This window comes from Mandrillus leucophaeus, unplaced genomic scaffold, assembly GCF_000951045.1.
Source record: "Mandrillus leucophaeus isolate KB7577 unplaced genomic scaffold, Mleu.le_1.0 Scaffold685, whole genome shotgun sequence".
In the NCBI taxonomy this organism is placed as follows: domain Eukaryota; kingdom Metazoa; phylum Chordata; class Mammalia; order Primates; family Cercopithecidae; genus Mandrillus; species Mandrillus leucophaeus.
In genome coordinates, this window is record NW_012107419.1 from 581,072 (window position 1) to 606,662 (window position 25,591).

A 25,591-nucleotide genomic window follows, 5' to 3' on the forward strand; every position below is an offset into this window, starting at 1 on the left:
CACCGCGCCCGGCTGATTTTTTTGTATTTTTAGTAGATACGGGGTTTCACCATGTTGGCCAGAATGGTCTTAATCTCCTGACCTCGTGATCTGCCCACCTTGGCCTCCCAAAGTGCTGGAATTACAGGTGTGAGCCACCACGCCCAGCCCCTAGAATCACTTTTGTGATACTTTAATAGTCAAGGCAGTCTCAAAGGTCAACCCAGGTTCAAGTGAGAGGAAAGACTCCATTCTGAATGGGGAAGTAGCAAAGTTCTAGAAGATAATGTGAAAAAGGAAGAAAACCATTGCAATCATTTCTCAGAAAATTCACTGAGGCACAAAAGAGGCAAAACACAATTAGGTACATGAATCTGGAGTCAAGAGAAAGATTTGAAGTGGGTGGTACAGTTTGGGAGATCATGAGAACATAGATGGTAACTAAAGCCACAGAACTGGATGATTTCGCTTAGGAAATATATTTAGAATGAAAAGGCAGATCGAGAGAGAATTTTAAGGTACACTAATTTTAAAGGAGCAGAGTAAGAAGTGTTCAAAGACACTAAGAAATGCCCAGAGAGAGCAGAGAGAGCATAGCTGTGGTGTTAGGAATGCAAAGCAAAGAAGCATCTGAAAGAAGTGTCCAAATGTGTCAAGCATACCAGGGAATTCCAGTAAGATAAAAGCTAAACTCTAAGATTTAGGATGTAAGTTGGTCGCTAGCAAATTAAAGAGACTAGTTTTGGTGGTTGGAAAATGTGGAAGCCAGATGAACTGAAAAGAGTGTGAGCAGAAGACTCCTTCAACTATATGGCTGTGAAAGAGTAGAGAGATAGGAAGCATGAGGTCAGGAAAGTTCTTTGCTTTATGAAAGAAAAGACTTGAGCTTGTTTTAAAGCAGTTAGAGGAACTTCTTAAGAGGTGGAAAACTGAAGATACAGGAGAAAGAGAAGGGCCATAGATGGAAGAAAGAACTGTGCTCTTCCTCACCATGCTGCAATGGTCAGTACAATTCAGCACATCTCTTGGATTATGTCCCATAACTTGAGAAACACTGAGCTAAGGCGATGTCCTTTGATTTGTATGTGATATAGAACTACAAATCATCACAAATTATATAATCATTTGACTTAGCTTGGCATCTGGAAGGTGGCATCTGGAATGAAAGTGGGAATGATACTGATGAGAAGACATATTTAGTTGACACAGTCAGGTAAAAAATGGAGTAGTATCGTGTGTTTATTGTATGTCTTCATTTATATAATACATAATCCAAGTGATCTTGTTAGTGAAACAGAACACAGAACGTGCACTTAAAATTATAACTTATTTCATTGCAAGCCTTATTCTGATTAGTGTTTATACCTTAAAATATAGATCAACCTAATATCATTGCATGTATTTAGTGGTTAAGCATTAATTCTCATTTATTTTGCCATTTTATGAAAACATAAAAATTTACATTTTTCCATTTTATGTATTCTGAACACATTCAATTCAGCTTAGTTTACTTTCATTAATTTATGTTTGAGTTTATTTATATAATCTATGAGGTTTTATTGTTTGAATAATTATTTTTATGCTAAGCAACAATAGATGTCATAAGATTCAGTCAAGCAAAATTTTGATTAAAGAGTGTTTTCAAAGCTAGATTATAATACTATATATGGAAAGAGCTATATTTTAAAATTTGAATCATTGGGTCAAATAAAATACTATCCAAGTTAGCATACCAACATAATAACATTGAATATTTGACTGACAATCTACCCTCATACACACAAAACCCAATAACGCTCACTTGCCAAGCCTATGATCTAGATAAAATAGGAAAAAATAAATGTTTAAAAGAATAAGACTACAGCTATAAATTTGCAAAGGGAATGTAAAATGCTAGTGACAGAATACATCAGAAGCAAATTTATCAGCCTGAGACTATAGTTTCAAAGTAAGTATATATGAATAGAGGAAGAATGACAGACAACTATGAAAAGGAGAATAAATAGATATGTATGATGATGCAAATGAATGAATGCAGTAGAAGACAATAAAATATCAGAAAATACTGTTTGTTGAGGTCCAGCATAATAAATTAAAACATTAAATAGTATAGTGAGTACCAGAATAGTGAAAAGTCATAATGATTACAATGAAAACAATATAATCGGAATAAAGAGTAGATGGATTTTATGTATAGCACAATTGTTGTTTTTGAACTTTAGCAGTGTAGTACACTTTGGACATAAAATTTTATACAGTCAGTTGTTCGATATTTAAAATAGATGAAAGCAGAAGTGCTCTTGGATTTTTGTGAGGGTGGAAGGGAGGGATACCAAGAAAAGGAGTCCAGCACTGCCCACCCAATGCTTTCTCAGCAAAAGTCTTCATACAAAGCTACATGAGTACTTCCAGGGAACTTATGGGGTTCCTAGAAAAACACAATTTAGAAGCCAAAGCTTGAAAATCGTATGGTTTTCAAGTGGCATACTTTAAAAGATTATGTAAATATTCATTATATGCATAAGTTAAAGTACATCACTTCTAAATCTTGTTTGTTTACATTTTCTAGAAGAAGTATTAAAATTTTTGTATAGTTTCAGCACCAAACTAAAAGCCAGGATCTCAGATTTGAATTCTATAGCTCTTCAATTTACTTTTTTCAGTGGAGTAAAATAAAAATTAATCAAACCATATTATTTATCATGTAAAGCTTGAGAGTTGGCCCTCAGTTTGCAAGAAAACCAGTAGGACAAAAAATAGGAAAACATGAAGGAGCCGAGTAACTCCAGGTTCTACTGGTGTTAAATGTGGATCACTTTCATACTTGCATCCAGAGTCTTGGTGGAACATTTACAGATTAGGGTCTAATGCAGCAACTTTATTTATTAAATCACTTAAGTTATAAGAATTGCATTAAGTTAAACTTAAGATGCCTGAAAGTTAAATTAGAATCTTCCTTATATCTTGCAAGAAAATTATAGCCAGTCACATTGTTAGAACAAGCCTGCCCTGTTGGTCAGTCTTCTCAGAGGATCAAATTCTAGTTCCTTGGTGAGCATAGAATTAGTTGATGGCTCTTCTTTGATAGAATTTCTTTATAAACCTTAATATAATATCTATCAGAATAAATGGTATTTGTTTAGAATCTGAATACCTCCTTTCTTGGTTTTGAATCAACTGTAGTATTTCATTTACTAAACCTTTTATTCTCTTATTAAAAAATAAAACTATTTAACTACACAAGTGCATATAGAAAATCTGTGTTAAAATCTGCCACTTATTAATCACATCCTATGTCCTCATAGCATAGCACTTTTACATAATCTCATTTAATTCTTGCCATATTATGTATTCATAGCTAATGCAAGTAAGATTAGTAACTAAAATCAGAAAACGTAAAAATTGTATAGACCTAAACACTTCTTAAGCTAGCTACATAAGCCAAGAAGAAATAGGACTGTTAGCCATACATGATAAGCTATAAGAATTTGGAATTCAAATATACTTTCTTTATGGTATCTCCTTTGCAGATTTCTGTCCCTTAAAATGTAAATTGGAAAAACTCACACCAATTTGGACCAGAAATCAGTTCTGTTAAAAGAGTAATAAAAATATGATTGGAAAAGAATTTTGAGAAGAATCTTTTTCTATTTAGATGTTGCCTCACGGTTTTTGTAGCAACTGGGAGCATGGACCAAGAAAGGCAAGATGAGGCTGTGTACCTGTTTCCCTGGGGTCCTCTTACTTTATTTGGCTTGCTTCTGTTGGGTTTTGGAATTGGTTTATCTTTACTTTTTGGTCTGCCTAGAACGTGCGCAGCTGGCCCCAATTCACTAAGCCTCTCAGATATGCCAAGAATGACTTTCTAGCAGCCTAACGTCTGTTTTCAAACATGATTCGAGGAGACTCTAAGACTGTGATTAAAATGAAATTGCCACAGCAAGCAAACAAAAAGTAACAATTTAGGCAGAGTGAAAACTATAATCCAATTCAAGAATAGAAAATATGTACTTATAGTTTATGCAGGAGGGCAAAAGGTATTATAAATGTTCCTTCAATTAATACTGAAAAATTTCAAATGTATATTATATGTTTGCATGTAAGAAAAAAAATGCAGAAAATAATTTTGGATTTGTCACACCTAAAGTTCTCTAGCATAGGATTTGCCACATTATTATGGAAGGCCATTTTTTTAAATTTTAGTCAAATTTCTCTTTAATCCAATTGTCTTCTTAATGCAGAATTTTAATTCGGATCAGCTTCACTCAATGTAAGACTTTGAGTACAAGCTCAAGAATTCATTGATTGTGCAATTAATCACACACTTTACTTTTACTCTTTATCTTATATTCCTGACAGATCCAATGATTCAGTAATTTTTATTTATTTAATTTTCTAGAATGTAGACTTTAAAGTCAACAATTTGAGTGTGCTAATAGTTTGTGGTGTTTTCTTCCTCTTGTTTCAGTCTGTTCCCAGTATTCTAGAGGAGTATTTGCCATTTTTGGACTCTATGATAAGAGGTCGGTACATACCTTGACCTCATTCTGCAGCGCCTTACATATCTCCCTCATCACACCAAGTTTCCCTACTGAGGGGGAGAGCCAGTTCGTGCTGCAACTAAGACCTTCGTTACGAGGAGCACTCTTGAGTCTACTGGATCACTACGAATGGAACTGTTTTGTCTTCCTGTATGACACAGACAGGGGTAAGTCCAGTTTCTTCATCTATATCAGCAAAACTCTAATTTTCAATGTGAAATGGCCTTATATGACTTCGGTTTCATAGCAAATTGTTTTGATCTCTAACATCGCTAAAATCAGAAAATGGTTGATGTGTATTTTTATCTTGACTCTGGGGAAAATTTTCTAATTAAACGAGTTTCAGATTCACAAGGTTACTCATTAGCAAACCATGCTCTGTAACTTCATTGAAATTAAGATAACTATGTGAATAAGAAAAACAAACCAAAGTGCTTTTCCTGCTCTCACACAACAATCAACAAAAAATAGTTCTGTGACCTCTGATCACCAACATGTGTGGAGGTTATTCCCACACGCCAGCTAAGTGACCCTCCAGAGCACATATCTACTTCCATTCAATCCTGACATTATCTACCTGGAGTTATTTGGCATCAGATCCTACAGGTTGAAGGCTCAGTCCCCAACAAGACTGAACTTCACTTCGGAAGCCAACCAGCTATAACTTGGGGTTCCCGTGACCCTTCTCTTTGGGTTTGATTGATTTGCAAGAGCATCTCAGTGCTCAGGAAAAACACTTTACTTTCATTTCCTCCTTCACATAAAGGATATTACAGAGGATACAGATGAACAGACAAATAGAATAAATGGATGGAGACAGGTGTGGGGAAAGGAGTGTGGGGCTTCCATGCCCTTCCCAGGTGAGCTACCCTCCAGGAATTTCCTCATGTTCAGCTATCCAGAAGCCATCCTACCTCTGTCCTTTGGGTTTTTATGGAAGCTACATTATGTAGGCATAATTGATTACATCATTGGCCATTGACCAACTTAACTTTCATGTCTCTCTTTCTCCCCAGAGGTTGGTGTATGGGACTAAAATTCCCAACACTCTGATCCTGCCTTTGTCTTTTGGTAACAAGCTCCCATCTTGGAGCTATCTAAGAACCCCCAACCACCAGTTATCTCATTAGCATACTAGAGACAATCTTCTGTCCCTAGAAATTCCAGGGATTTTAGTAATGGTAAGTCAGGAAACAGAGGAGGACCAAATACATATATCAAATAACTACTGTTAAAATTTTTTCTGTGATATTTCAGGTTCAGTGATAACATAAATATGTTACTTTACTTCAAAGGCAAATGACTTAATGTTTTGGAACATATTAAAATAATTGGTCCATAACGTTGAGTTTGAAATACAAAACTCTAAGCGAGTAACTGAAGGGCCATGACAATGATGATAGAGGTTTGGTATTAAGACTTCTGCTTGCTGGCAACCTTTCACTTTACCAGTTTTGAAAGATTAATAAGTGATCCCATGTCACCTGTGTGTGGGAGAGACAAGGTAAATAACTCACATATTGCATTATTAACAACCCATACATTTTGTTCATTGGTTGATATAGCTTTATTTTTCAGCTGGAGGAGCAACTTAAGGAGTGCCCATGCATGTTTTGCAGTTCTTGTTTTCTATTTTTATGTTTTTCATGTTTTTTATTTAGTGACTAGAATCATATCAATATATTATATTTAAAAATAAGCATTAGGGGATCATCTGTGGGTTCTGTCTTCAGTCCTTTTTTCCATGAGGTTTAAGAGTTATGAAAAGATAAGCAGTTAAAACAAAGGTTGTAATAGGCAGCATTTTAAGAATATTCTTGAATGGAATTCTATGTATGAAATGAGTAAGGGTAATAAATAGCCTTTTCTATCTATGAAATCAGTAAGGATAATAAATATCCTTAAATCTTTTCAAAATATTTTTTTCAAACTTTTGAAGACATAATCCACCTTCCAGAATTCAAAGTATAATCTCCTATATTCAAAGATGAAAACCCATTAAAAGAATTCATCTTTATTACTAAAATTTACATTTTTAATCAGATGCAAACAGTGTCATTTAAGGTGTCATACCAATAGTGTTTCTAGTACATCATTTCTATTGGTATTCTTGGTAAATTTCCCTTACAGAAACAAGCTCAGCAAATTTAATATCATCATCACATTTTCTATAAGGTTGCAGCATACTTTGATTCTCGTTTAGAAATATGGGAATCTACTTATATTGCCTACTATTATTTGTTATTGGTTAACAATCTGAAGCATCCTAGGGGATGAATTACATATTAGAAGAGAACATCACCCTGTTCATTTCTAACTGTTGGAAAAATCTTTGAGCAACAGGACTTAATTGAGTACTCTCAAAGCAGAAGGAAAATTTTTTCTCCCTTAGAAATTGTCGTGATTATTTTATATTTTTACTGAAAATTGAATCATAATGTCAATAAATATATATCATGGTATAGATGAGATGTTGCTACCTGTGGTTCATTATGACATATCCTAGTTCTCCACCTTGGGCAGAAGATGCTTATTTTACAACTTGTTCTCATGGAAATACCAGTGGAACCTGTATCTCACTTTTTCCTTATCTCCCTGTATAAATCCATCTCTGGCAAGGAGAGGGTTATAGGTATAATTCATGCATTGGTGGGGACACAGAACAGGGATTAAGTTGGCACTTTGCTTTTCTATCCATTTATACTTTCCAAGGTCCTTCCTCATGCATAGCAAGTCAGATGCTCCAACCTTGAGTCATTCCCATTACCTCCTACCATGAGATCTCTCTACTATAAGCAGGCATATATGTGGTTATTTAAAGACTCTTTGTCTCATTAACTTTCGGCCTGTAGAGTCTTAAACTCATCATGGTACAGCCATGACTTCTTCTAACAGTAGTGTCTTATAAGCCTTTAACCTACTTACTGGCTTTCTGCCCAAAGCCTACTTTTTGCATACAGTCATCCTAGAATTTAACTGTTCTACTTCTACTCAATTGACACAACTTCTAGAATTTCTTAGTTCTCTTCAATTGTTGCTTCAGAATGAATAACTAGTTCTTAGCATTTTCTCCTATAGTAATTATCCAACTCAACTTCAAAACAGATATCTTTATTTCAAGAAGTAATTGCCTGAACAAAAAATAACACGTCAGGAAAATGACTGTTTCTTGATGTTCACATGGTTTTCCTTGCCATGATACATCATGTTTCCCAACATTCTTGATCTTAATTGAGTACTCTCAAAGCAGAAGGAAAATTTTTTCTCCCTTAGAAATTGTCGTGATTATTTTATAAGTTTAAGATCACAAACTCTATTTATTTCCCCTTCAATACTGTGCTTATAATTAGGTATCACTCTCACCAACTGAGGTATGAACAGATGATTAACTCATGATAAACATAGTCAGCCCAGAGTAATTCACATTTTCACATCATAAAGAGAAAAAAAAGACTTCAAATAATTATACACATCAACATTAAAATCAAAATAGTTTAAAAGTAATATACAAAATCCAAGTATAAAGAGATAAGATAGTAAGTAAAATACTATCTTATTTCTTTTGATACTTTTTGGTATATCTTAGTACTTTTCTTTCCTCCTGTACTGTTATCATGAACTGATTATCTAAACATTTTTTTCCATTTTAAATAACTGGCTTAATGACTGAATTTCTTTACCAACTTGAGTGGAACACTATTTTCTGATGCATCATGAATCCATATTTTGGAATAAGGTATTTTGTTGGGCCGCACAGTCATTCTGATATTTTAATCCCGACAGTGCCAAAACACTCTCTCAAAATACAAAAGCTGACTCTATCATACCTTGGAGTAGTGTTTTTATGTGGAATTATGGCAATTAAAGGAATGATCCTCTATTTGCTATGATAGAAGTCCTGTGATCCGCTACTAATTAGCTGTATGAACTTGTCTATGTTGTACTTTTGGCTGTATCTGCTTTTAAAAAACATTAACTGCATTATCTTTAAGATCTTTTCAAATTATCTTTAAGATTTCGTTCTATTTTTTAATTCAAATATTCTATTCCCTACCTGGAAATGGTGAACAGCAACAGAAAGATAGCACATGGCATACCTGATCTTATCAGCAGGAAAACCTGCTTCTTCTCATTTGACTACCTCTCAAAGAAGAAAAAAAAAGCATTTGTTCATTTATTTATTCACTTTATTCATTCAACGTTCAATAAATATTTATTTTTCAATTTGTCTGTATTGGACACCTTAGTAGGTACTGAGAATTCAATGATGAGCAAGACAGTAATGAAAATGAATGAAGTTCGGTGCTATGACTTCATTAGGAAATAGCACACAACACTCTATTTAACAACCAGAAACTTGCTTTTGACATATAGCTTAATATTTTAAAATCTTAATTTGGAACACAACTGCTTTCCAAAAAGATCATTGCCTCTTTTGGGAAAAACAATTAGAAAAATCGCTTAACTACAAACTTTAATAAGATCTTTGAGTTGATAAGTAAACTAGTCCCACCATACTCATACTGGTCAAGAGAACTTTCTGTGATGATGGAATTGTTCTGTAATCTGAGTTATCAAGTGTGATTATCTCTACCACATGAAGCTATTGCAGGTTTAAAATGTGACATACAACTAAGAAACTGAATTTTTAGTTTTATTTAATTTAAAAAAATTTAAATTTAAATAGCCACATTTGGCTCATGACTACCATACCGGACAACATAACACATCTAACCAGTGAGCCCATATGAAATAATACATTTCACTATGAGTGAAATTTTTAAATCTCTTATTGACTCATAATTTACTACAGAAGAAAAGAACTTAGTGAGCACTCTGCACATAACACTTTTGCTAATAATTTTCACATGGTGTTGTGTATATGTTTACATATCTGTTCTTCCCCGAGAATTGTGTTTCTCTAGTAATCACTGTTTTTTCTTACATTTACACCTTTTTTTGGTCTAGCATAGTAACCCCTGAGAGGCTTGCTATGGATATTAATTGAATTAATGAATTAATCTAGTAAAGTGCTTGACAATAGGTATCAAACAATTTTAAGGCCTTAATAACTAATGATGTAATTCATTTTTTATTAATAGTGTCATATTTTAATAGATCAAATAGCTAACAGAACAGCCAAAATGAAAAACTGACTGGGATAGGTATTACTTGAATTAAATGTAATTTTGTTATCACAAAAAAAAAATGTTGAGCAGGATGAAAAATAACATTTTTGATTTAGACCTAATTAAACAAAATATATAGAAAATATTTTAAAAATCAGTTTTTCTGGTAATAGAAAACCTTTACTTTTTTTCAAGCCAAATTAACATGATGTCAATTCCTTGAGCGGAAAAGATATCCATTTAAATGTGTTTAATATAAGCAATGGTTATTTTCCCATTTGAAATAAAGGAGTACACTTTTTACCTGTGTGTATTGTCCAGATTTTTAAATGTTTATGATGGGTTTATGGCCATTCCTAACACCCCAGGTAACAAGGTGAATTTACGATTGAGGGAGATATGAGCAGAATACTAACATTTTAAAAATTTCTAGTGATCGTTGCTGGTATTTTTCAAAGCTGTTAACAGGGCCAGCAATTTTGATCTCATGTCCAGATTCTGCAATGGCTGACAATGACCTCGTTTTACATAATCCTGACTCTCTTTAATGCTTAATGTTCAATGTTTTGCTCACATTACTGCTATGGAAGTTTGTGGTATTATTTTAGAGGTTTCTAAATATCTTGTATCCAATATCTCAATAAATTTTGTAATATTATGTAAATTGTTCCTAGGAGAGATATATTTGGCAAAGCATAGAGCAGAAAATTTTCCTTTGGCTCGTTCCCTTTGGTCTGTTTTGTTTCTTGTTAGCATTTTTTTCTACAAAAGTATATTCTACATATTGCATAACATATTTTCAGAAACCTGGGAAACAATGTCCTGGGTGGTATAATATGCATATGCTGCCATTGCATGCTAAAGCCAATGCAAGAGGTGATGAGGGGATGGAAAGAGTAGCATGTTTATGCTGGAGGAGAGATAGATCTTATTATTTTATTTCTACTTTTTGGTTTTTAGTATATGTATGTCTTTTATTTTTAAACTGTCTTTAATCCTCTTGCAAAAAAAAAATGTTGAGATTCAAGTAACAGAAAAAGGAGCAAATGACGAGTTAGAGGCATGAAACACCTTTAAATGACATACCTTTTATTCCCTCCAAAATAAGTCTCTATAAATCACTCCAGGGAACTCTCCTATTTTCCTTTTGGGTTCTCGACTCCAATACTCTTCTCCTCCATTTTGTTATTGCATTACAATAAGAAATATTCTTTTATTCTTTCCCATTTTCTCCTCCTTCCTTAGGAACCTAGCGTAATGAGTAGCTAGGCAAGATGATTTCAGGCTTACTGGGAACGTCCGTCCTTCTCTTTTACCAGATATGGATGTTGCGATAGTTAATTTTATGTTTCAACTTGACTGAGCTAAGGGATGCCTAGATAGCTAGCAAAACATTATTTCTAAATGTATCTGTGAGGTTGCCTCCAGCAGAGCTCAACACTTGAAATGGTAGACTGAGTAGAGCAGATAGTTCTTACTAGTGAAGGTGGGCATGAGCCAATCCATTGAAGGCCTAAATAGAACAAAAATTCGGTGGAAGGGTGAATTTGTTCTCTGTGCTTGAGTTGTATCTTCCATCTTCTGCCCTAGGACATTGGTGCTCTTGGTTCTCAGGCCTCTGGACTCGGACTGGTACTTATGCCATCCATCCTCTGAATTTCAGTCCTTAGGACTTAGGGACTAAGACTTACGTCATTGGCTCCTCTGGTTCTCAGGCTTTCGGGCTTAGACTAAAACTTCACCACTGGTTCTACTGATCCAACTGATTATTAGATTTCTCAGTCTCCATAATTGCATGAGCCAATTTCTTATAATAAATCTCTCTGTATGTATCTGTATATATTCTATTGCTTCTGTTTCTCTGGAGACTAATAAGGTGCCTCAAAACCCTTAAACCCTAATTCATAAGTAATATAGGAGGATGACAAAGCAGATATCTCCAAGGAATACAGCATATTGACATCAGTTCACAATGAATTAAAATTACAGATACCAACTGCTTTTTAAATATGTCTTTCAGATAGAGGTAGAATCGGGAAGGTCGGGGTAACTGTGTACCTGTCAAGTGGATTCGGAGCTATCCACAGAAAAATGCTCGGTGTCTGGACTGCAGATCACAAGCACCATTCTTTTCCTAATTTCTCCTCATCTCTGATTCCTAATTACCACATTCCACCAACACAAATCTACCATTGATTTTACTTCTTAAAATTCCCATGGTTCATTTTTTCTTATTAAAAGCAAAATTAGAATAGCAAAAGAGTTAGTTTACATATAACTTTAGAAAAAGTAAGAATCTGTCAGGTTCCAAGCTCATATTATCCCAAGAAGAGATTTATCTTTAATATTTGACAGTACTAAACTCTGTTTTAATAACTCAGGGATAAAACGTATTTCCTAACAAATGCCCCCCGCCCCCAAAAAAACACAAAACAAAACAAAACAAAACAAAACTTCAAGTCTAAAACCATCACTGGGATGAAGAGGAGTTTCCTTTTTGTAAATCTTTTATGAAGACTCTCTGGAAAAAAGTCTCATCAGGATTTAGAATAATTTTTATCAGTCATCCAAATATACTTGCTTACAAACTCTTATTACATTTATAGCCAGACTGACAGTCAGTATTTACCTGTTGCCAACTACCAAGTATGAGGATGATCCATTCCAGCAGAAGGAGAACAGCTAACTAGCTAACTGTGTCTTTGGAGCATACATTCCTGCCTTCCTGCTGGAGCCAGGCCAGTGGGAGAGCAAAAGGAGATGCAAGTATAAAAATAACAATTGAGCTTCCTATGAAGATTCTCACTTGTAACTGAGGGAGAAATAACAATCAGAATCAGGCAAGGGAGTTCAACTGTCTTCAGAGCATCTCCTTTGGAGTCACCGCAACACTTATTACTTGCCTTCATTAACCCAGATTCCACGGGCTGTTACTACTTAGGATTAGAAAGTGGAGAAATGAACTAAGGGGTGAGTGAATGGGATAAAGGCACATAAATGACTGTCTTTATAAAGAGGGTTATGTGTCCGGCTCCTTTTCCTTGGTGAGAAGAGGCAAAGGGAGTGCCTATCCCTCACCTCCCACTGTCCCTAGTTACAGAGTGAAGGATTTGAGGGCAGATGCTGGAAGTCATCCTGAAGGAGTACTGAAATTTAACAAGGTGAACGAATCAGAACAGGGGTGCTGAGCAAATAATATTGATATGAAACTAAAACAAGGGTAGTCAAATAAAGAAGAGAGCAGAGCAACTAGCAGCAAAATAAACAGTGGGTTGACAGAATGGAGAAATCCTAGAGATGAAATACAGAAGCCTGCAGAGGGTTTCCAGGTGCCAGCAGTTCATTCGAAGGGTTAAAGAGGCCTGAATGGGATGGCAGGGGCATAAATATGCAGCCCTCCATGAATATTTATTCTGGGTCAGTTTCGTTTTCATCACTTACTAGGTTCTGGACACACATTGTTGACTGACACATCAACTGGGTGCTGTTCTTCCTTTCCTGATTCCTTCCCATTGTCAGTATTCAGGCACTGAATATGAGATGAGAGCAGATCTGAATAAGACGTCTGGAGGCCCTGCTCACTGGAAAGGTGATGGTGCCCTACTCCATGGAAATTCAAAATTCCAACAAACAGATTACAAAATAAGAGTATAGGAATCCAAAAGTTCTGATTTTTTCCCATGGTGATTATTTTAATGAATTTTTTGAAATAATAAAATTGTATACAAAATTTTTTGACTGGGTCTGGTGGCTCTCGCATGTAATTCTGATACTTTAGGAGGACAAAGTGGGAGGATCACTCAAGGCCAGCAGTTTAGGACTAACCTGGACAACATAGCAAGACCCTGTCTCTACAAACAATATAAAAACTAGCTGAACATGGTGGTGTGCACCTGTAGACCTAGATACTCTGGAGGCTGAGGTGGGAGGATCTCTTAACCCAGGAGTTCAAGGCTGCAATGAGCTATGATTGGGCCACTGCATTTCAGCCTGGGTGACAGAAGGAGACCCCCATTGCTTAATTTTTTTTTTTTTTTTTTTTGCTTTTATAAAGCCCTGAGCATATGCAGAAATTTTCAGTTGAATTAGTCAACCATGTTCGAGGACTAAGGAAAGAGAACATGTTCCTTAAAAATCTTTAGACTGATGAAACGTGGTTATAATAGTTTAGCAATTTTCCTACATGAAAATAAGGCTGTGTAGGTTTTCTTACTGGTTCCATGTTTTCAGTGACCCACAACTTACTTAAAGCAATAAATTTGCAAATGAATTATGATTTCCTGACAATATATTTTTTAAATGTCATTTATCTGAAGGTATGGAGGAAAAGATCTTTTGAAAGCTCTGATGGAACACCTTGCCTCAAGAAAAATTGCCTCAATGAATTTTCCCTTTTACTACAAAAAAGAAACAAATGTATATAAATGATAATGTACAATTAAGGTTGAAATACAGTATGAAATCTATGTCAAAAGTATGGTTTACTTGACAGATACACTTTATAATTTATTCATCATGTTATAACAGGTATTGTATCAGAACTACGGAAAGTAGTAACTTCCTATTTGTTGCAGTGGAAGAGAATTCTCAGATACAATGTATAAATTCCTTATAGTTGGACTTGTGATATACCTGCCAATATTTTTATTGTTAAATGGAAATTTTCTATTTTATATCAAATAGAAATTTTCAGTTCTATAGCACAGATGTTGTCAGTAGAGGCCAGTTATAATATCGCAATGTTAAGTGCCTGAATTCAAATACCAGCTTTACAGCTTATTACATGTTTGACCTTGGATAATTTCCCTAACATCAAGAGATCTCAGATTTCTAGACTGAAAAAATAGCATTAATAATCAAATCTACTGGGTCGTTATGTGTTTTATATAAAGTCCTTATAAGTTCCTGGCATTATTATATTAAGTTATAACTATTATTCTTTTATTACCAGCATCATTAATATGTTAGTAATTTATTCTTAAATTAATAAATATTTAACATTTTAATATCCTTGATCATGAATCAAGGTGTTTGGTTAATATTTTACATGATGAGATTTAAACCTTCATGCGCATTTCTGATTACTACTGCTAAATTCATGAAAAAACAAATCAAAATATAAATTGTGATAGCTTATTTTCTTTTTCCTTCATAGACATCCCTTGCTCTAATTGCCCCTAAAATGCTGACATTTACTTGGGTTCTGTCCTCGGCTACTTTGACTCTGTAAACTTCTTCAATACAAACTACATATGTCACATTCTTAATTAGAATGATTTCATGAGTTCTCATTACTCTTCATATAAAGTCCAAATTTAAAAGATGCTCCAAAATCTGTCTCCTGATTGTTTCTTCCATCTCATTTCATAGTCCACTTCCCGTGAAATACCAAGATTCAGAGAAAATGGTTTTTTCAAAGATTTGTGCACACTAAGTTCTTTCTCTTGCCTTGACAGCTTTGCAAATGTCATTCCTTCAACCTTTTTCTTGGGTAACTCTTATTCACCATTTGGATCAGAGCATAACTTCCTCTGGAAGTCTTCTTCCACACATTTACCTTCAAGTGAGTTAAATCCCCTTCTGTGCATTCCCACAGCATCTATATTATCTCTGTCAAACACTTTATTCTAACTATGTGTTTAATTATATCTTCATCATCAGGCTCTTTAAGATTTATCAGAATAGGGACTCTGTCTTGCTCATTGAACAAAAATGGTGCCCCATACAGTCACACTTAATAAATATGAATGAACGAATCACATGGTCTCAATTCCACTTATATAACAATGACTTTAAAATCTGTATTTAGAACTCATTCCTCTCCCCTGAGCCAGACTCATTTACATAGTAACTGTTAAATATCCCATTTGTATCTCAAAACTCATTACTTCAAGAGTGAATTAATGCTTCTTTTGGTTCACTGCTTCCTTGCTTCTTTTGGTTCATTTTCTATCCTAGAGGGTGACACATGCTAGAAATACAGGAGCCTTCTTTACTCCATGTTTTCCCTTCATGCAATCATATCTAACCAATCATTAATCCTGCCAAAGTGTATCATCTAAAAATATCCTAAATGCATTTCCTCCTCTGCATTCTAACTACTGCTGCCCTTGTTCTGGGACTCTTCACTCTCCCACATCAACCAACTTTTCTCCTTGGCCCCAGTATTGCCCTCCTTAAATCCAACTTCTATGCACTTGCCACGGTGAACTATCTGCTAATAATTTTTTCTTGGAATGTTGTTCCTTAGTGACCTACAATTTATATTTATCCCAATGTACTTGACAATTTTGTAGCAAGGTTATATTGGCTTTCTAGAATATGATGCAGAATATGACATACTTTTCTGTTTTCTGGATGAGTTTACATAATGTTTAAATTAGTTTCTTCTCAAAAGTTCAGTAGACTACGCCTTAAAATATTTGTGCATAAGCTCTGTAAAAGCTTTTTAACCAATGCTTTGATTTCTTTCATGATTCGAAGGCCTATTCATGTCTTTTTTTCACTTCTCTTTCTGTCATGTTTGTTAAGGTACATAGCGTGTATTGTTGTGAAGTACTCAATGGATTCTGGCCAGAAAACGTGTTCTCTGATATTAATCCTTTGAAACCCTTTGGGATTTTTTTCACATTCAAGTACATGGTCAATTTTAACAATATTTCATAGGGCTTTAGAAGAATATTTATTTTTGATTTTTAGCTACAAGGTTCTATATAATCATAATGCACTATTAAGTTTGAAATACAGTGCAAGACCTATGTCAGAGGTTATATTTGTTCAAATATTCCACATCTTTATTAAATTTCTGACTGCTTGACCTAACTGAGAAAAGTACAAGGAAATCTCCCATCTTGGTCACATTTGTCAATTTCTTACTCTAATTCTATAATTTTTTACTTAGTATGAGATATACTTTGATACAAAATATTTTGGAATTTTTAGCATCTTCCAGGTAAATTGAACCATTTTTAGATTAGATAATGAACGCCTCTCTCATTTGTCATGCTTTTTGTATTGAAGTCTGTTTTTTCTTCTACTAACATAGAAGTTTTCTTTTGGCTCATGCTCTATTTGTCAAAAGTGTATCTTTTGACATTTTTTATTTTCAATTTTCCTGCATCCTTATGTTTTAGGCATATCTTTTTGGCGCCACAACTGCCATTATGCACTAAGTACTTTATTATGTCTGTTAACATATTTAATTTTCCAAAAACTTTAAAGGAAAATATAATTATTATCCTGTATTATTCTTGAGTTTAAACACTTGGAGAGTTTAAATAATTTCCCCAAACTCACATAGCCGTCAGTGACAGAGCTAGGACTCAACTACCTTTGTCAACCCAACTCAACTCAACTCCAACGTGGCAGTGAAAAGTAGCCACTGACAACACATAAATAAATGAAAAGGCCTGTGTTCTGATAAAACTCTATTTATCGATACTAAAATTTGAATTCCAAATAATATTTATGTGTGAAAAAATGCTACTCTTCTTTTGTCCCACTCTGCTGCCCCAAACATTAAGAAATGTAAAAACCATTCATAGTTTACATTTTATACAAAGACAGGCGGTGGGCCAGATTTTGCCCATCAGCAATAGTTTTCAATACGTGTACAGATTTCCATAAAAGAATGCTACATTCTTTAAATATTGTGTGATTATTTAAAAGGTTAACCTGTGTTAATTGAAAATTCACTAATGTGTTAGAAGCAATTTCCTAATTATATGGATAAATAGTGTTACTACCCATGTGTGAACACATACACAACCCCCAAGATATCCTTTGCTCATAATCTTTTGAGAAGTCTTAATTTTTTTTCTTTTTTTGAGACTCACTCTCACTCTATTGCCCAGGCTGAAGTGCAGTTGTGTGATCTCCGCTCACTGCAACCTCTGCCTCCCGGGTTTAGGTGATTCTCATGCCTCAGCCTCCGGAGTAGCTAGGATTACAGGCACCCGCCACCATGCCTGGCTAATTTTTGCATTTTTAGTAGAGTCGAGGTTTCACCATGATGGCCAGGCTGGTATCGAACTCCTGATCTCAAGTGATCTGCCCACCTCGGCCTCCCAAAGCGCTGGGATTACAGGTGTAAGCCACCACACCCGGCCTGAGAAATCTTAATAGTTAAACTATAAATTGATACATTTTTGTTTAGAGTCAGGTAATAATGTTTCTGACAATTGTTTTCTGAATGGTTTTGCCTCTAATTAATGAGTGATTAGAATATCCTTCTAACACAGCACAACATTAGCCAAATCTCTATCCTTTATAGTACTTATCTGTTTTGGAAATATTTACTTGCCACTGATGTTTTTGTTTGTTTTGAGCATTTTTTTGTGTCATAGATTGATATGGTTTGGCTTTGTGTCCCCACCCAAATCTCACCTTGAATTTTAATAAGCCTCTCATGTCATGGAAGGGACCTGGTTTGAATCATGGGGATGGGTTTTCCCCGTGCTGTTCTTAGATAGTGAATAAGTCTCACGAGACTTGATGGTTTTATAAAGGGAAGTTCCCCTGCACATGCTCTCTAGCCTCCTGCCATGTAAGATGTCCCTTGCTCTTCTGCCATGATTGTGAGGCCTCTCCAGCCATGTGGAACTGTAAGTCAATTAAACCCCTTCCTTTACAAATTACCCAGTCTGGGGTACGTCTTTATTAGCAGCATGAAAACAGGCTAATACATAGATCAACTGTTTAATGCATCTTAACAGATTATACAATAGCAAAATTGTGTAAAGAGGTTTCAGAGATCAATGACAGAGATGCGATTGTTGAATCATATTGAGGAGTCATGTTTCAGTGCTTGGTTGGTTTATACATGGTGCTAAACTAAGTTGAGTAAGAGATACAAAATAAAAATATAGCATGGGTAAATATTAGGTTCAAAGTGTAAGAGAGTTTAATACTGTTTGAGGAAGGAAAAGAAGGGAATTAAGAAATATAATTTTCTAGAAGAAATGGGAGTGAGAGGAGAGAGCACTCTAAGTAGAGCAAGTGGCACAAACTAAAGCAAGGAGGTGAAAAAGTTCATGGAGTTTTGCAGAGGATAAGAAGTCTGGTTTGATTAAAACCTTTGGCACATGGGATGCGTATGGACATGGAAGTTGGTGATGTGGGTGTGATGACAGTGTTTCACTAAGATTTCATTGGGGTTCCGTGTTGGCTGTGTACCACTGTGTATTTATTTAAGCTATTTTTTTTTAAGTCTGTAATGTAAATCGACTCAGCTATTCATAGCAGAAGAGAAAAGATCGATTGACCTGATGACAATAGCCCTAAAGATTTTTATTGGTTTTTTCCTTCATATGATAATGTCTACCGTCTGGTAACAAATGCAAAGATTTTAGTATCTTAAGACAGGAGTCATAAGCATAAAAAAGACTACATCCTTACCCTTTTCCAAGGTTTGTTTTAAGGGTTTCATTCTGTTTTGATAGATGCCAGGTTAAGATCGTAACAAATAAGCATCCTCTACAAAAGAAAAACAGCTTAACTCCTATCTGTACAGCCGTCTGTCATTGCCGTTTGGAAGGTAGATGAAAGAATTTTGTGAGAGACATTCCTCTCTGGACCTTTTGTGTCCTTTCCAGATGATACCCTGCCAAAAAAGGATTCCATGCCATGGGTATTTGATGTGAGTACACATTATTCTCTGTCACTTCACTGGGAACCATTTAGCTCTTATGAATTTTAGCAACGGGTATGTAAGATTTCTATCAATTCTCACTTTAAAAAGATTTGAACTATGACTCATTTAAAAAGCACTTCTATTTGTAAGTATCTTAAAATACCCAAACACAATCTTGAAAGGACAATTCAGAAATAGTACATAGAATCTGAAAGTAACACTGAAATGTTGTCACTGATGCATTCTAAGAGATTATTTTTTCTGTAATTTAATATTTTGTTTTGTTTTGTTTTTGTTTTGTTTTTTGAGACGGAGTCTCGCTCTGTTGCCAGGCTGGAATGCAGTGGCACAATCTCAGCTCACTGCGACCTCCGCCTCCCAGGTTCAAGCCATCCTCCTGCCTCAGCCTCCTGAGTAGCTGGGACTACAGGTGCCCGCTACCACACCCAGCTGATTTTTTTGTAGTTTTAGAGTAGAGACAGGGTTTCACCATGTTGGCCAGTATTCTGTAATTTAATATTAAACATGATGAATTATGTTAATTCCTATTTGCATTTTGACCTGACATGTTTGTTATTTGAATCATTTTAGTCATTTCATGTTGTGAAGTTTATATTACCTACATTACATTATTTCTGTTTTCACTCAATTATAAGGAACCACAGAGTCTACATGCTTATTCAGTCTTAAAAATACCCTTTTAAAGTAAATTTATATTAGAAAGAGACCCCCCTTCCCACTCCCACCCTGGAAATCTGTATGGATTTATGTAGGAACTCTATATAATACATTGAAGAGTTAGCAGATTTTAAATGGTCGAAACGGCTGTTGAACTAGAATGACAAGTTTGAGAGTGAGTTATGTTCTTCCATATTGTTTCTGTTACCTTCACATTACTGTAGCCAGGAAAAGGCAGGTAGTTTATAAAAATAAACAGGAAAAAAAAAAAAAAGCAGTAGAAAGGGAATTTTTTACTTTTTTTTTCTTTTTTTTAATTTTTATTTATTATTACTATTATACTTTAAGTTCTAGGGTACATGTGCATAACGTGCAGGTTTGTTACATATGTATACTTGTGCCATGTTGGTGTGCTGCACCCATCAACTCGTCAGCACCCATCAACTTGTCATTTACATCAGGTATAACTCCCAGTGCAATCCCTCCCACCTCCCCCGTCCCCATGATAGGCCCCGGTGTGTGATGTTCCCCTTCCCGAGTCCAAGTGATCTCATTGTTCAGTTCCCACCTATGAGTGAGAACATGCGGTGTTTGGTTTTCTGTTCTTGTGATAGTTTGCTAAGAATGATGGTTTCCAGCTGCATCCATGTCCCTAAAATAGTCCTCTTAGCAACACCTAGACTGGAAATTACTGTTTCTTGTCTAAAAACATGGGAACAAGGTAGATTTACCCTTACTAGATCCAAGAGACCAATTAAAGACATGTAGTTGTCAGCATGAGGTCAGCACTACCCATTAGAGCAGATGTTACTATAGCCAAGTAGCATGTGACCAGAAGTGTATGACCAATGATGCCTTCAGTCATATGTCTATACGGGGTCTAAGATTTGCCCTTAGAGGGAAGGGAGCATTGATGCAGTATAATATCAAAAAGTGAATTCAAACAGCAGGCCAACTTAGCAAAAGCCATTATGCAGCCTAACTCAGTACAGATTAATATAAAGTGTAAAGTGGAACAGAATTAATCAGGGTTTTTCTGATCTGACATAGAGAAATACTCCTATTCCAAACTATAATTCTGTACACAGATATTTAGAGTAAAAAGACATAGAGTAACACTTTAAACAATAACAACAGTAGAACTGCATCAACAACAATAGCAAGGGTTAAAGGACTTAAGAGTCTTCTACTTTAAGCAAATCGGAGTGAGTGAGTTTGAAGAAGCCCAGATGCCAGTATATTGAAATCACTGATGAGAAAATGAACAGCTAAGTTGAAACAAATGTGGAATGGATGATGCTGAAGCCCATAGATAGTACCAAGTCTGAGGCTGTGCCTTCAGGCACCCACAACGACTAGTTTATCAGTAAACTTCAAATCTTCCTGGGTCTGAAGGTTTTCATTCCACACCTTTAAAACAGGGGTCAGCAAACTACAGCCTGTAGACCAAATCTGCCCAACAGCATTTTTTGTAAATAAAGTTTTATTGGAACAGAGCCATGCTCATTTATTTACATTTTTTTTATGGCTACTTTCCCACTTTCACAGCAGTATTGAGTAGTTGCAACAGTTACAGTACAACCTGTAGTATTTTCTAGCTGGCTAGCTCCTAACTTAGAGAAGCTTGCCAACCCTTAACTTAAAACCCTCACTGAAAAAATGATTACTTCAATAGAATTGTCTTATGTGAAAAAGATAATTAGGTTTGTGTTTCGTTACTAAGAAAATGAAATTTGCATAGTATGAAAATACCTTTTCAAAACTATTCATAAAAGCAACTCAATAAACATATGTAAAGTTTTTCAGGATTTATGCAAGGTGGTGACTATGGATGCCATGGAAACAGTACTATAAATCCATAATATAAATGTAGGTATTTACACTAGAGCTAACAAAGCATTAGTTTTCATATCTTTAACAATAATGATTAAATATTGCTTTCAATTACTGGATAAATAGAACTCAAGCCTTTCTATTTAAAGAATGGTATTTCCCATTTTTCAAGCTACCATGGAATTGCAAGCCTGATCAAAGTCACTGGTGTGAAATATCAAACTAGGGATTGTGCTGAATATCAATTGTTTGCTTTCATGTAAGAGATATGACTATGAAGAAAACTATTCCCCAAAGTCATCTCAAGCATTTAGAATTTTCTACTATTTATCTATGCATAGTAGTTGAAGTAAATCTTTGCATAAAGTAATGGATTTTCACTTAACTTAAGTCATAATTTTTATTTTGTTTTTTACTACCTTACATTTTGTGTTATTGATATGAGCTTTGGACATTAAATTTGGAATAATTGCAATGTAGTAACATTACTTTTTAACTTTAGAATGAGTTTAGACTTATTTCTAAAATCTTGACTGGGTCTGTGTATACGGCTTAGTTTTGTTTGACAACTTACACACCTACTAATTCAATTAAGAAGTGAACTAAAGGTAGAGGCACCATCATCTTTAAGCTGGATTGTTAGCAAGTTACTCACTGACCATCAAATTACCCTTCTGCTTGAAGCTGTCCAGTGGCTTCCTAGCTTATTCAGTGTAAAATCAAAGTTCTTATGATGGCAAACCAGGAACACCCTATCCCACAGCCTTTGTGCATGCTCTTTGCTCTGCCTGGAATACTCTTGCCACACGTGTAAGAAGACCTCACTGCTTCCCCTCCAAGACTGCTTAATGTTACCTTCTCAATGTGGCCCTCTCTGACCACCACCATTCTCCATCCTGATATTCCCTACTGTCCTTTCTTGCTTTATTCTTACCTGTAGCATATTTTATCTCTTTATATTCTATTACACTTCACTTATTTAAGGTAGGCTCTGTTACAACAAGACATTTGATTTGTTTATTTGCTGCTGTATTCTCAGGATCTAGAATTGAAACTGTCACATAGGAGGTGTTTCATATATCTTTGCGAAATCAAATTTAATAAGTGAATTAAAAAATGGGGAACAATAATGATGAAAGCAGCAAAGGACTGGAGCATGTGCGATCACTGAATAGTTACAGGGGAAAGTGGTCAGGAGCTCCTGAGGCCCGCTAATGAATGATCAGGAATGCTTGGTCCCTAGGATATGCATGGAATTCATGGAGTATCTGACTTTTTGTCATTTACTAAGGTGTCTATACTTGAACAAGGAAAATATGTATGTTTTATTTTAGCATTTAACAACAATTAGTTACCATATAAGAAGTGTCTATTATGTTATTAAAAGATGCCTAAAAAGGAGGGGAAATCTCTAGAATGTTTTGCTCTCAATTTACCAGGTTTAGCCCAGTATGTTTTGATGACCCCTTATGCATGTTTTGGAGAAATAAGAATCATATGCCACAAAAATGCAAACAGAAATTAAAAAACTGAGCAGGGAAAAAGACTGATCATAGATATTATGAAAAAGTTGCTTTTAAGTAATATCCGAGGTTCTTTAAGAATTTATAATCTCATAATAATAGCAAACACTTATATAGTACTTCCAATGTGCAGTATAGTTTTAAAAGTTTTACACATATAAATGATTTTAATCTTTGTAGCATTCTAATGAGGTAGGTGATATTATTTCCATTTTTCAGATGAGAAAACTGGGACCCATAGAGGTGAAAAAAACTCATCCAACATTACACAGGGAGTGGCAGATCTAGGCTTCAAGTGCAGGCAGTTTGGATTAAAAATCTGTGCCCTTAACCACAACATTATGCTGCCGATGAGGACCTCTCCCTTTAATTTGAATCACAGTCAGCCAAAGAAAATAGTAGAGTAAGCAGGTCCCAGACAGTTAACACATAACACTATACAGCACTGGACAGTCCCAACAGTTCCTGAAAGGATAAAAGAAAAGAGAACCAGTCACAGATCCAAATATTTCAGCTTTAGAAATTTATTTCAGCATGGACATCTGAGTCCTGCAGCTGCTGTGTATGGTCTTTTGTGTGGTCACAGGTGTTGGCTGTACTATGAGAGCACATAATGGCAGATGACAAGGCAAGCATAGTAGGGAATGCCAGCCCCAGGAGGTAATGCCAAGTTTAATACTGAAAGTAAAACATATGCATGTGCCAATTTTCTTCTAAATGCATTTTTATTGAAGAAAAACAAAGTTGTCTTCTAAAAAAAAAATCATCTGTGTATGAATAAAGGATGATATTGGCATAAAAACAGTAGCACTAGTAGGCTTAAAAATTAAGATTTGGTTTAAAAACTGGAGGAAATAAAGTGATAAAATCAGGCAGTTACATCAAGAAACAATCACTTGAGAATGAAATCAACAACAATCAGCAGCTACATATTTCAAGTTTGGAAGTCAAAGTATTGCTTCAGTTTTCATGTAAAAAAAATCTTTCAAAAAAAGAGAAGAAATAAATTATACTCAGTACCTTTTCACAAATAGAACACACCTGCTACTTTTCTATTAGCAGATGGCTTATGTGAATTAGTATGAATAAGTGATGTTTTGGGAAAGGGGGGTGAGGGCCTTCCTACTATGAGTTAAGCTGTTCTATTGGATTAAACAAATGTCCATGGATTATTTGCTATGTATACCATTTTGGGAAAAATCCATATATAAACTATAGACTTAACAAAGAGAAAACAGAACACAAATCTCATGAATGTTAAGCGTACTAAGTAAGTAACATACGGGAAGTACAAAAAAATGTTAGAATTCAAACAAAGAAGACCCCGTATCAGATTTGAGACTACGGTTCCAAGTAGGAGGTAGAATTTGAATTAGTACCTAAGACTTAATATAGCCTTTCAATGACAAGAAAGGAAAGGCATTCCGAAGAGGAAGTTGAAAGAGTAGAGTAGAAGAGGTGAAAAGGTGAGGATCAACATTCATGGCAAGTAGTCCACATTTTCTGGAGCACAGGCTCAGTAACTTGAGAAGCTTGAATTCTAGTAAGAGAATTAGGAGGCAAGGGTCAAAGACTAGGTCTTGGTCTGGCTCTCCAGACCTGGAACAATGACTGGCATATAATAGGTGTTTGGTTAAAGATAGGTAAAATAAAATGGCAGGCTTCTGTAACGATAACCATACTGCAATGTAAACTGTGTTCTCATTGAGGCACATGCAAGACTGTGCAGAGTTACAGAGAAGGCAAATAATTTTGTTTCGTCAGGGGAGGCTTCAGAAAGGGTAATATTTGGGCTGAGTAGATCTTAAAGACTGAGATTTCCAGATGATGTGGAGGAAAAGAGAACAGTGTACCCATGAGTATGATATATTATGCAAATGGTAAGTAACTCAGTATGGCTCAAGCAGAGAGGGAGTGGAATGGAGGATACTTTGAGAGAGAATGGGGCTGACAAATTTGTTTGAGACAGTTGAGAACAGATAATGTCAGATTGTGAATATCCCACCTGAAAATTTGAATTCTGTGCTCTAGGTGAGGGGGAGGGGGTACCAAGAGTTATTTTAAAGTACCCGTAGTGACAGGACAAAAGTTCATCTTTCAGAATTATAACACTAAAGCAGTATGGAGGATGAACCGGAGGTGCGAAGAGTCTGCAGGCAAGAAAAAGTAACCAGGAAAGTCACAGCACAACACAGGAACAAGTGAAAATGAGCATAGTAAAACCCACATATGTAAATGCTAAGAAGGCGTCAATTATATGATTCATCAAAATAGGCT

At 35.3% G+C, this 25,591-nt stretch overlaps 1 protein-coding gene across 6 annotated transcripts in view; it reads left to right on the forward strand.

Moving 5' to 3' along the window:
- GRIA4 (glutamate receptor, ionotropic, AMPA 4) overlaps positions 1-25,591 on the forward strand; it is a 392,568-nt gene that overhangs the window by 147,741 nt on the left and 219,236 nt on the right. For all 6 annotated transcript variants that reach the window (XR_001008469.1, XM_012002387.1, XM_012002385.1 and 3 more), the window contains one exon: positions 4,448-4,687. Coding sequence is in view for 5 of the 6 variants with exons in the window: in XM_012002387.1 (XP_011857777.1) it covers positions 4,448-4,687 (240 nt within the window). In the remaining variant the exon portion in view is untranslated. The remainder of the gene's footprint in view (positions 1-4,447; positions 4,688-25,591) is intronic.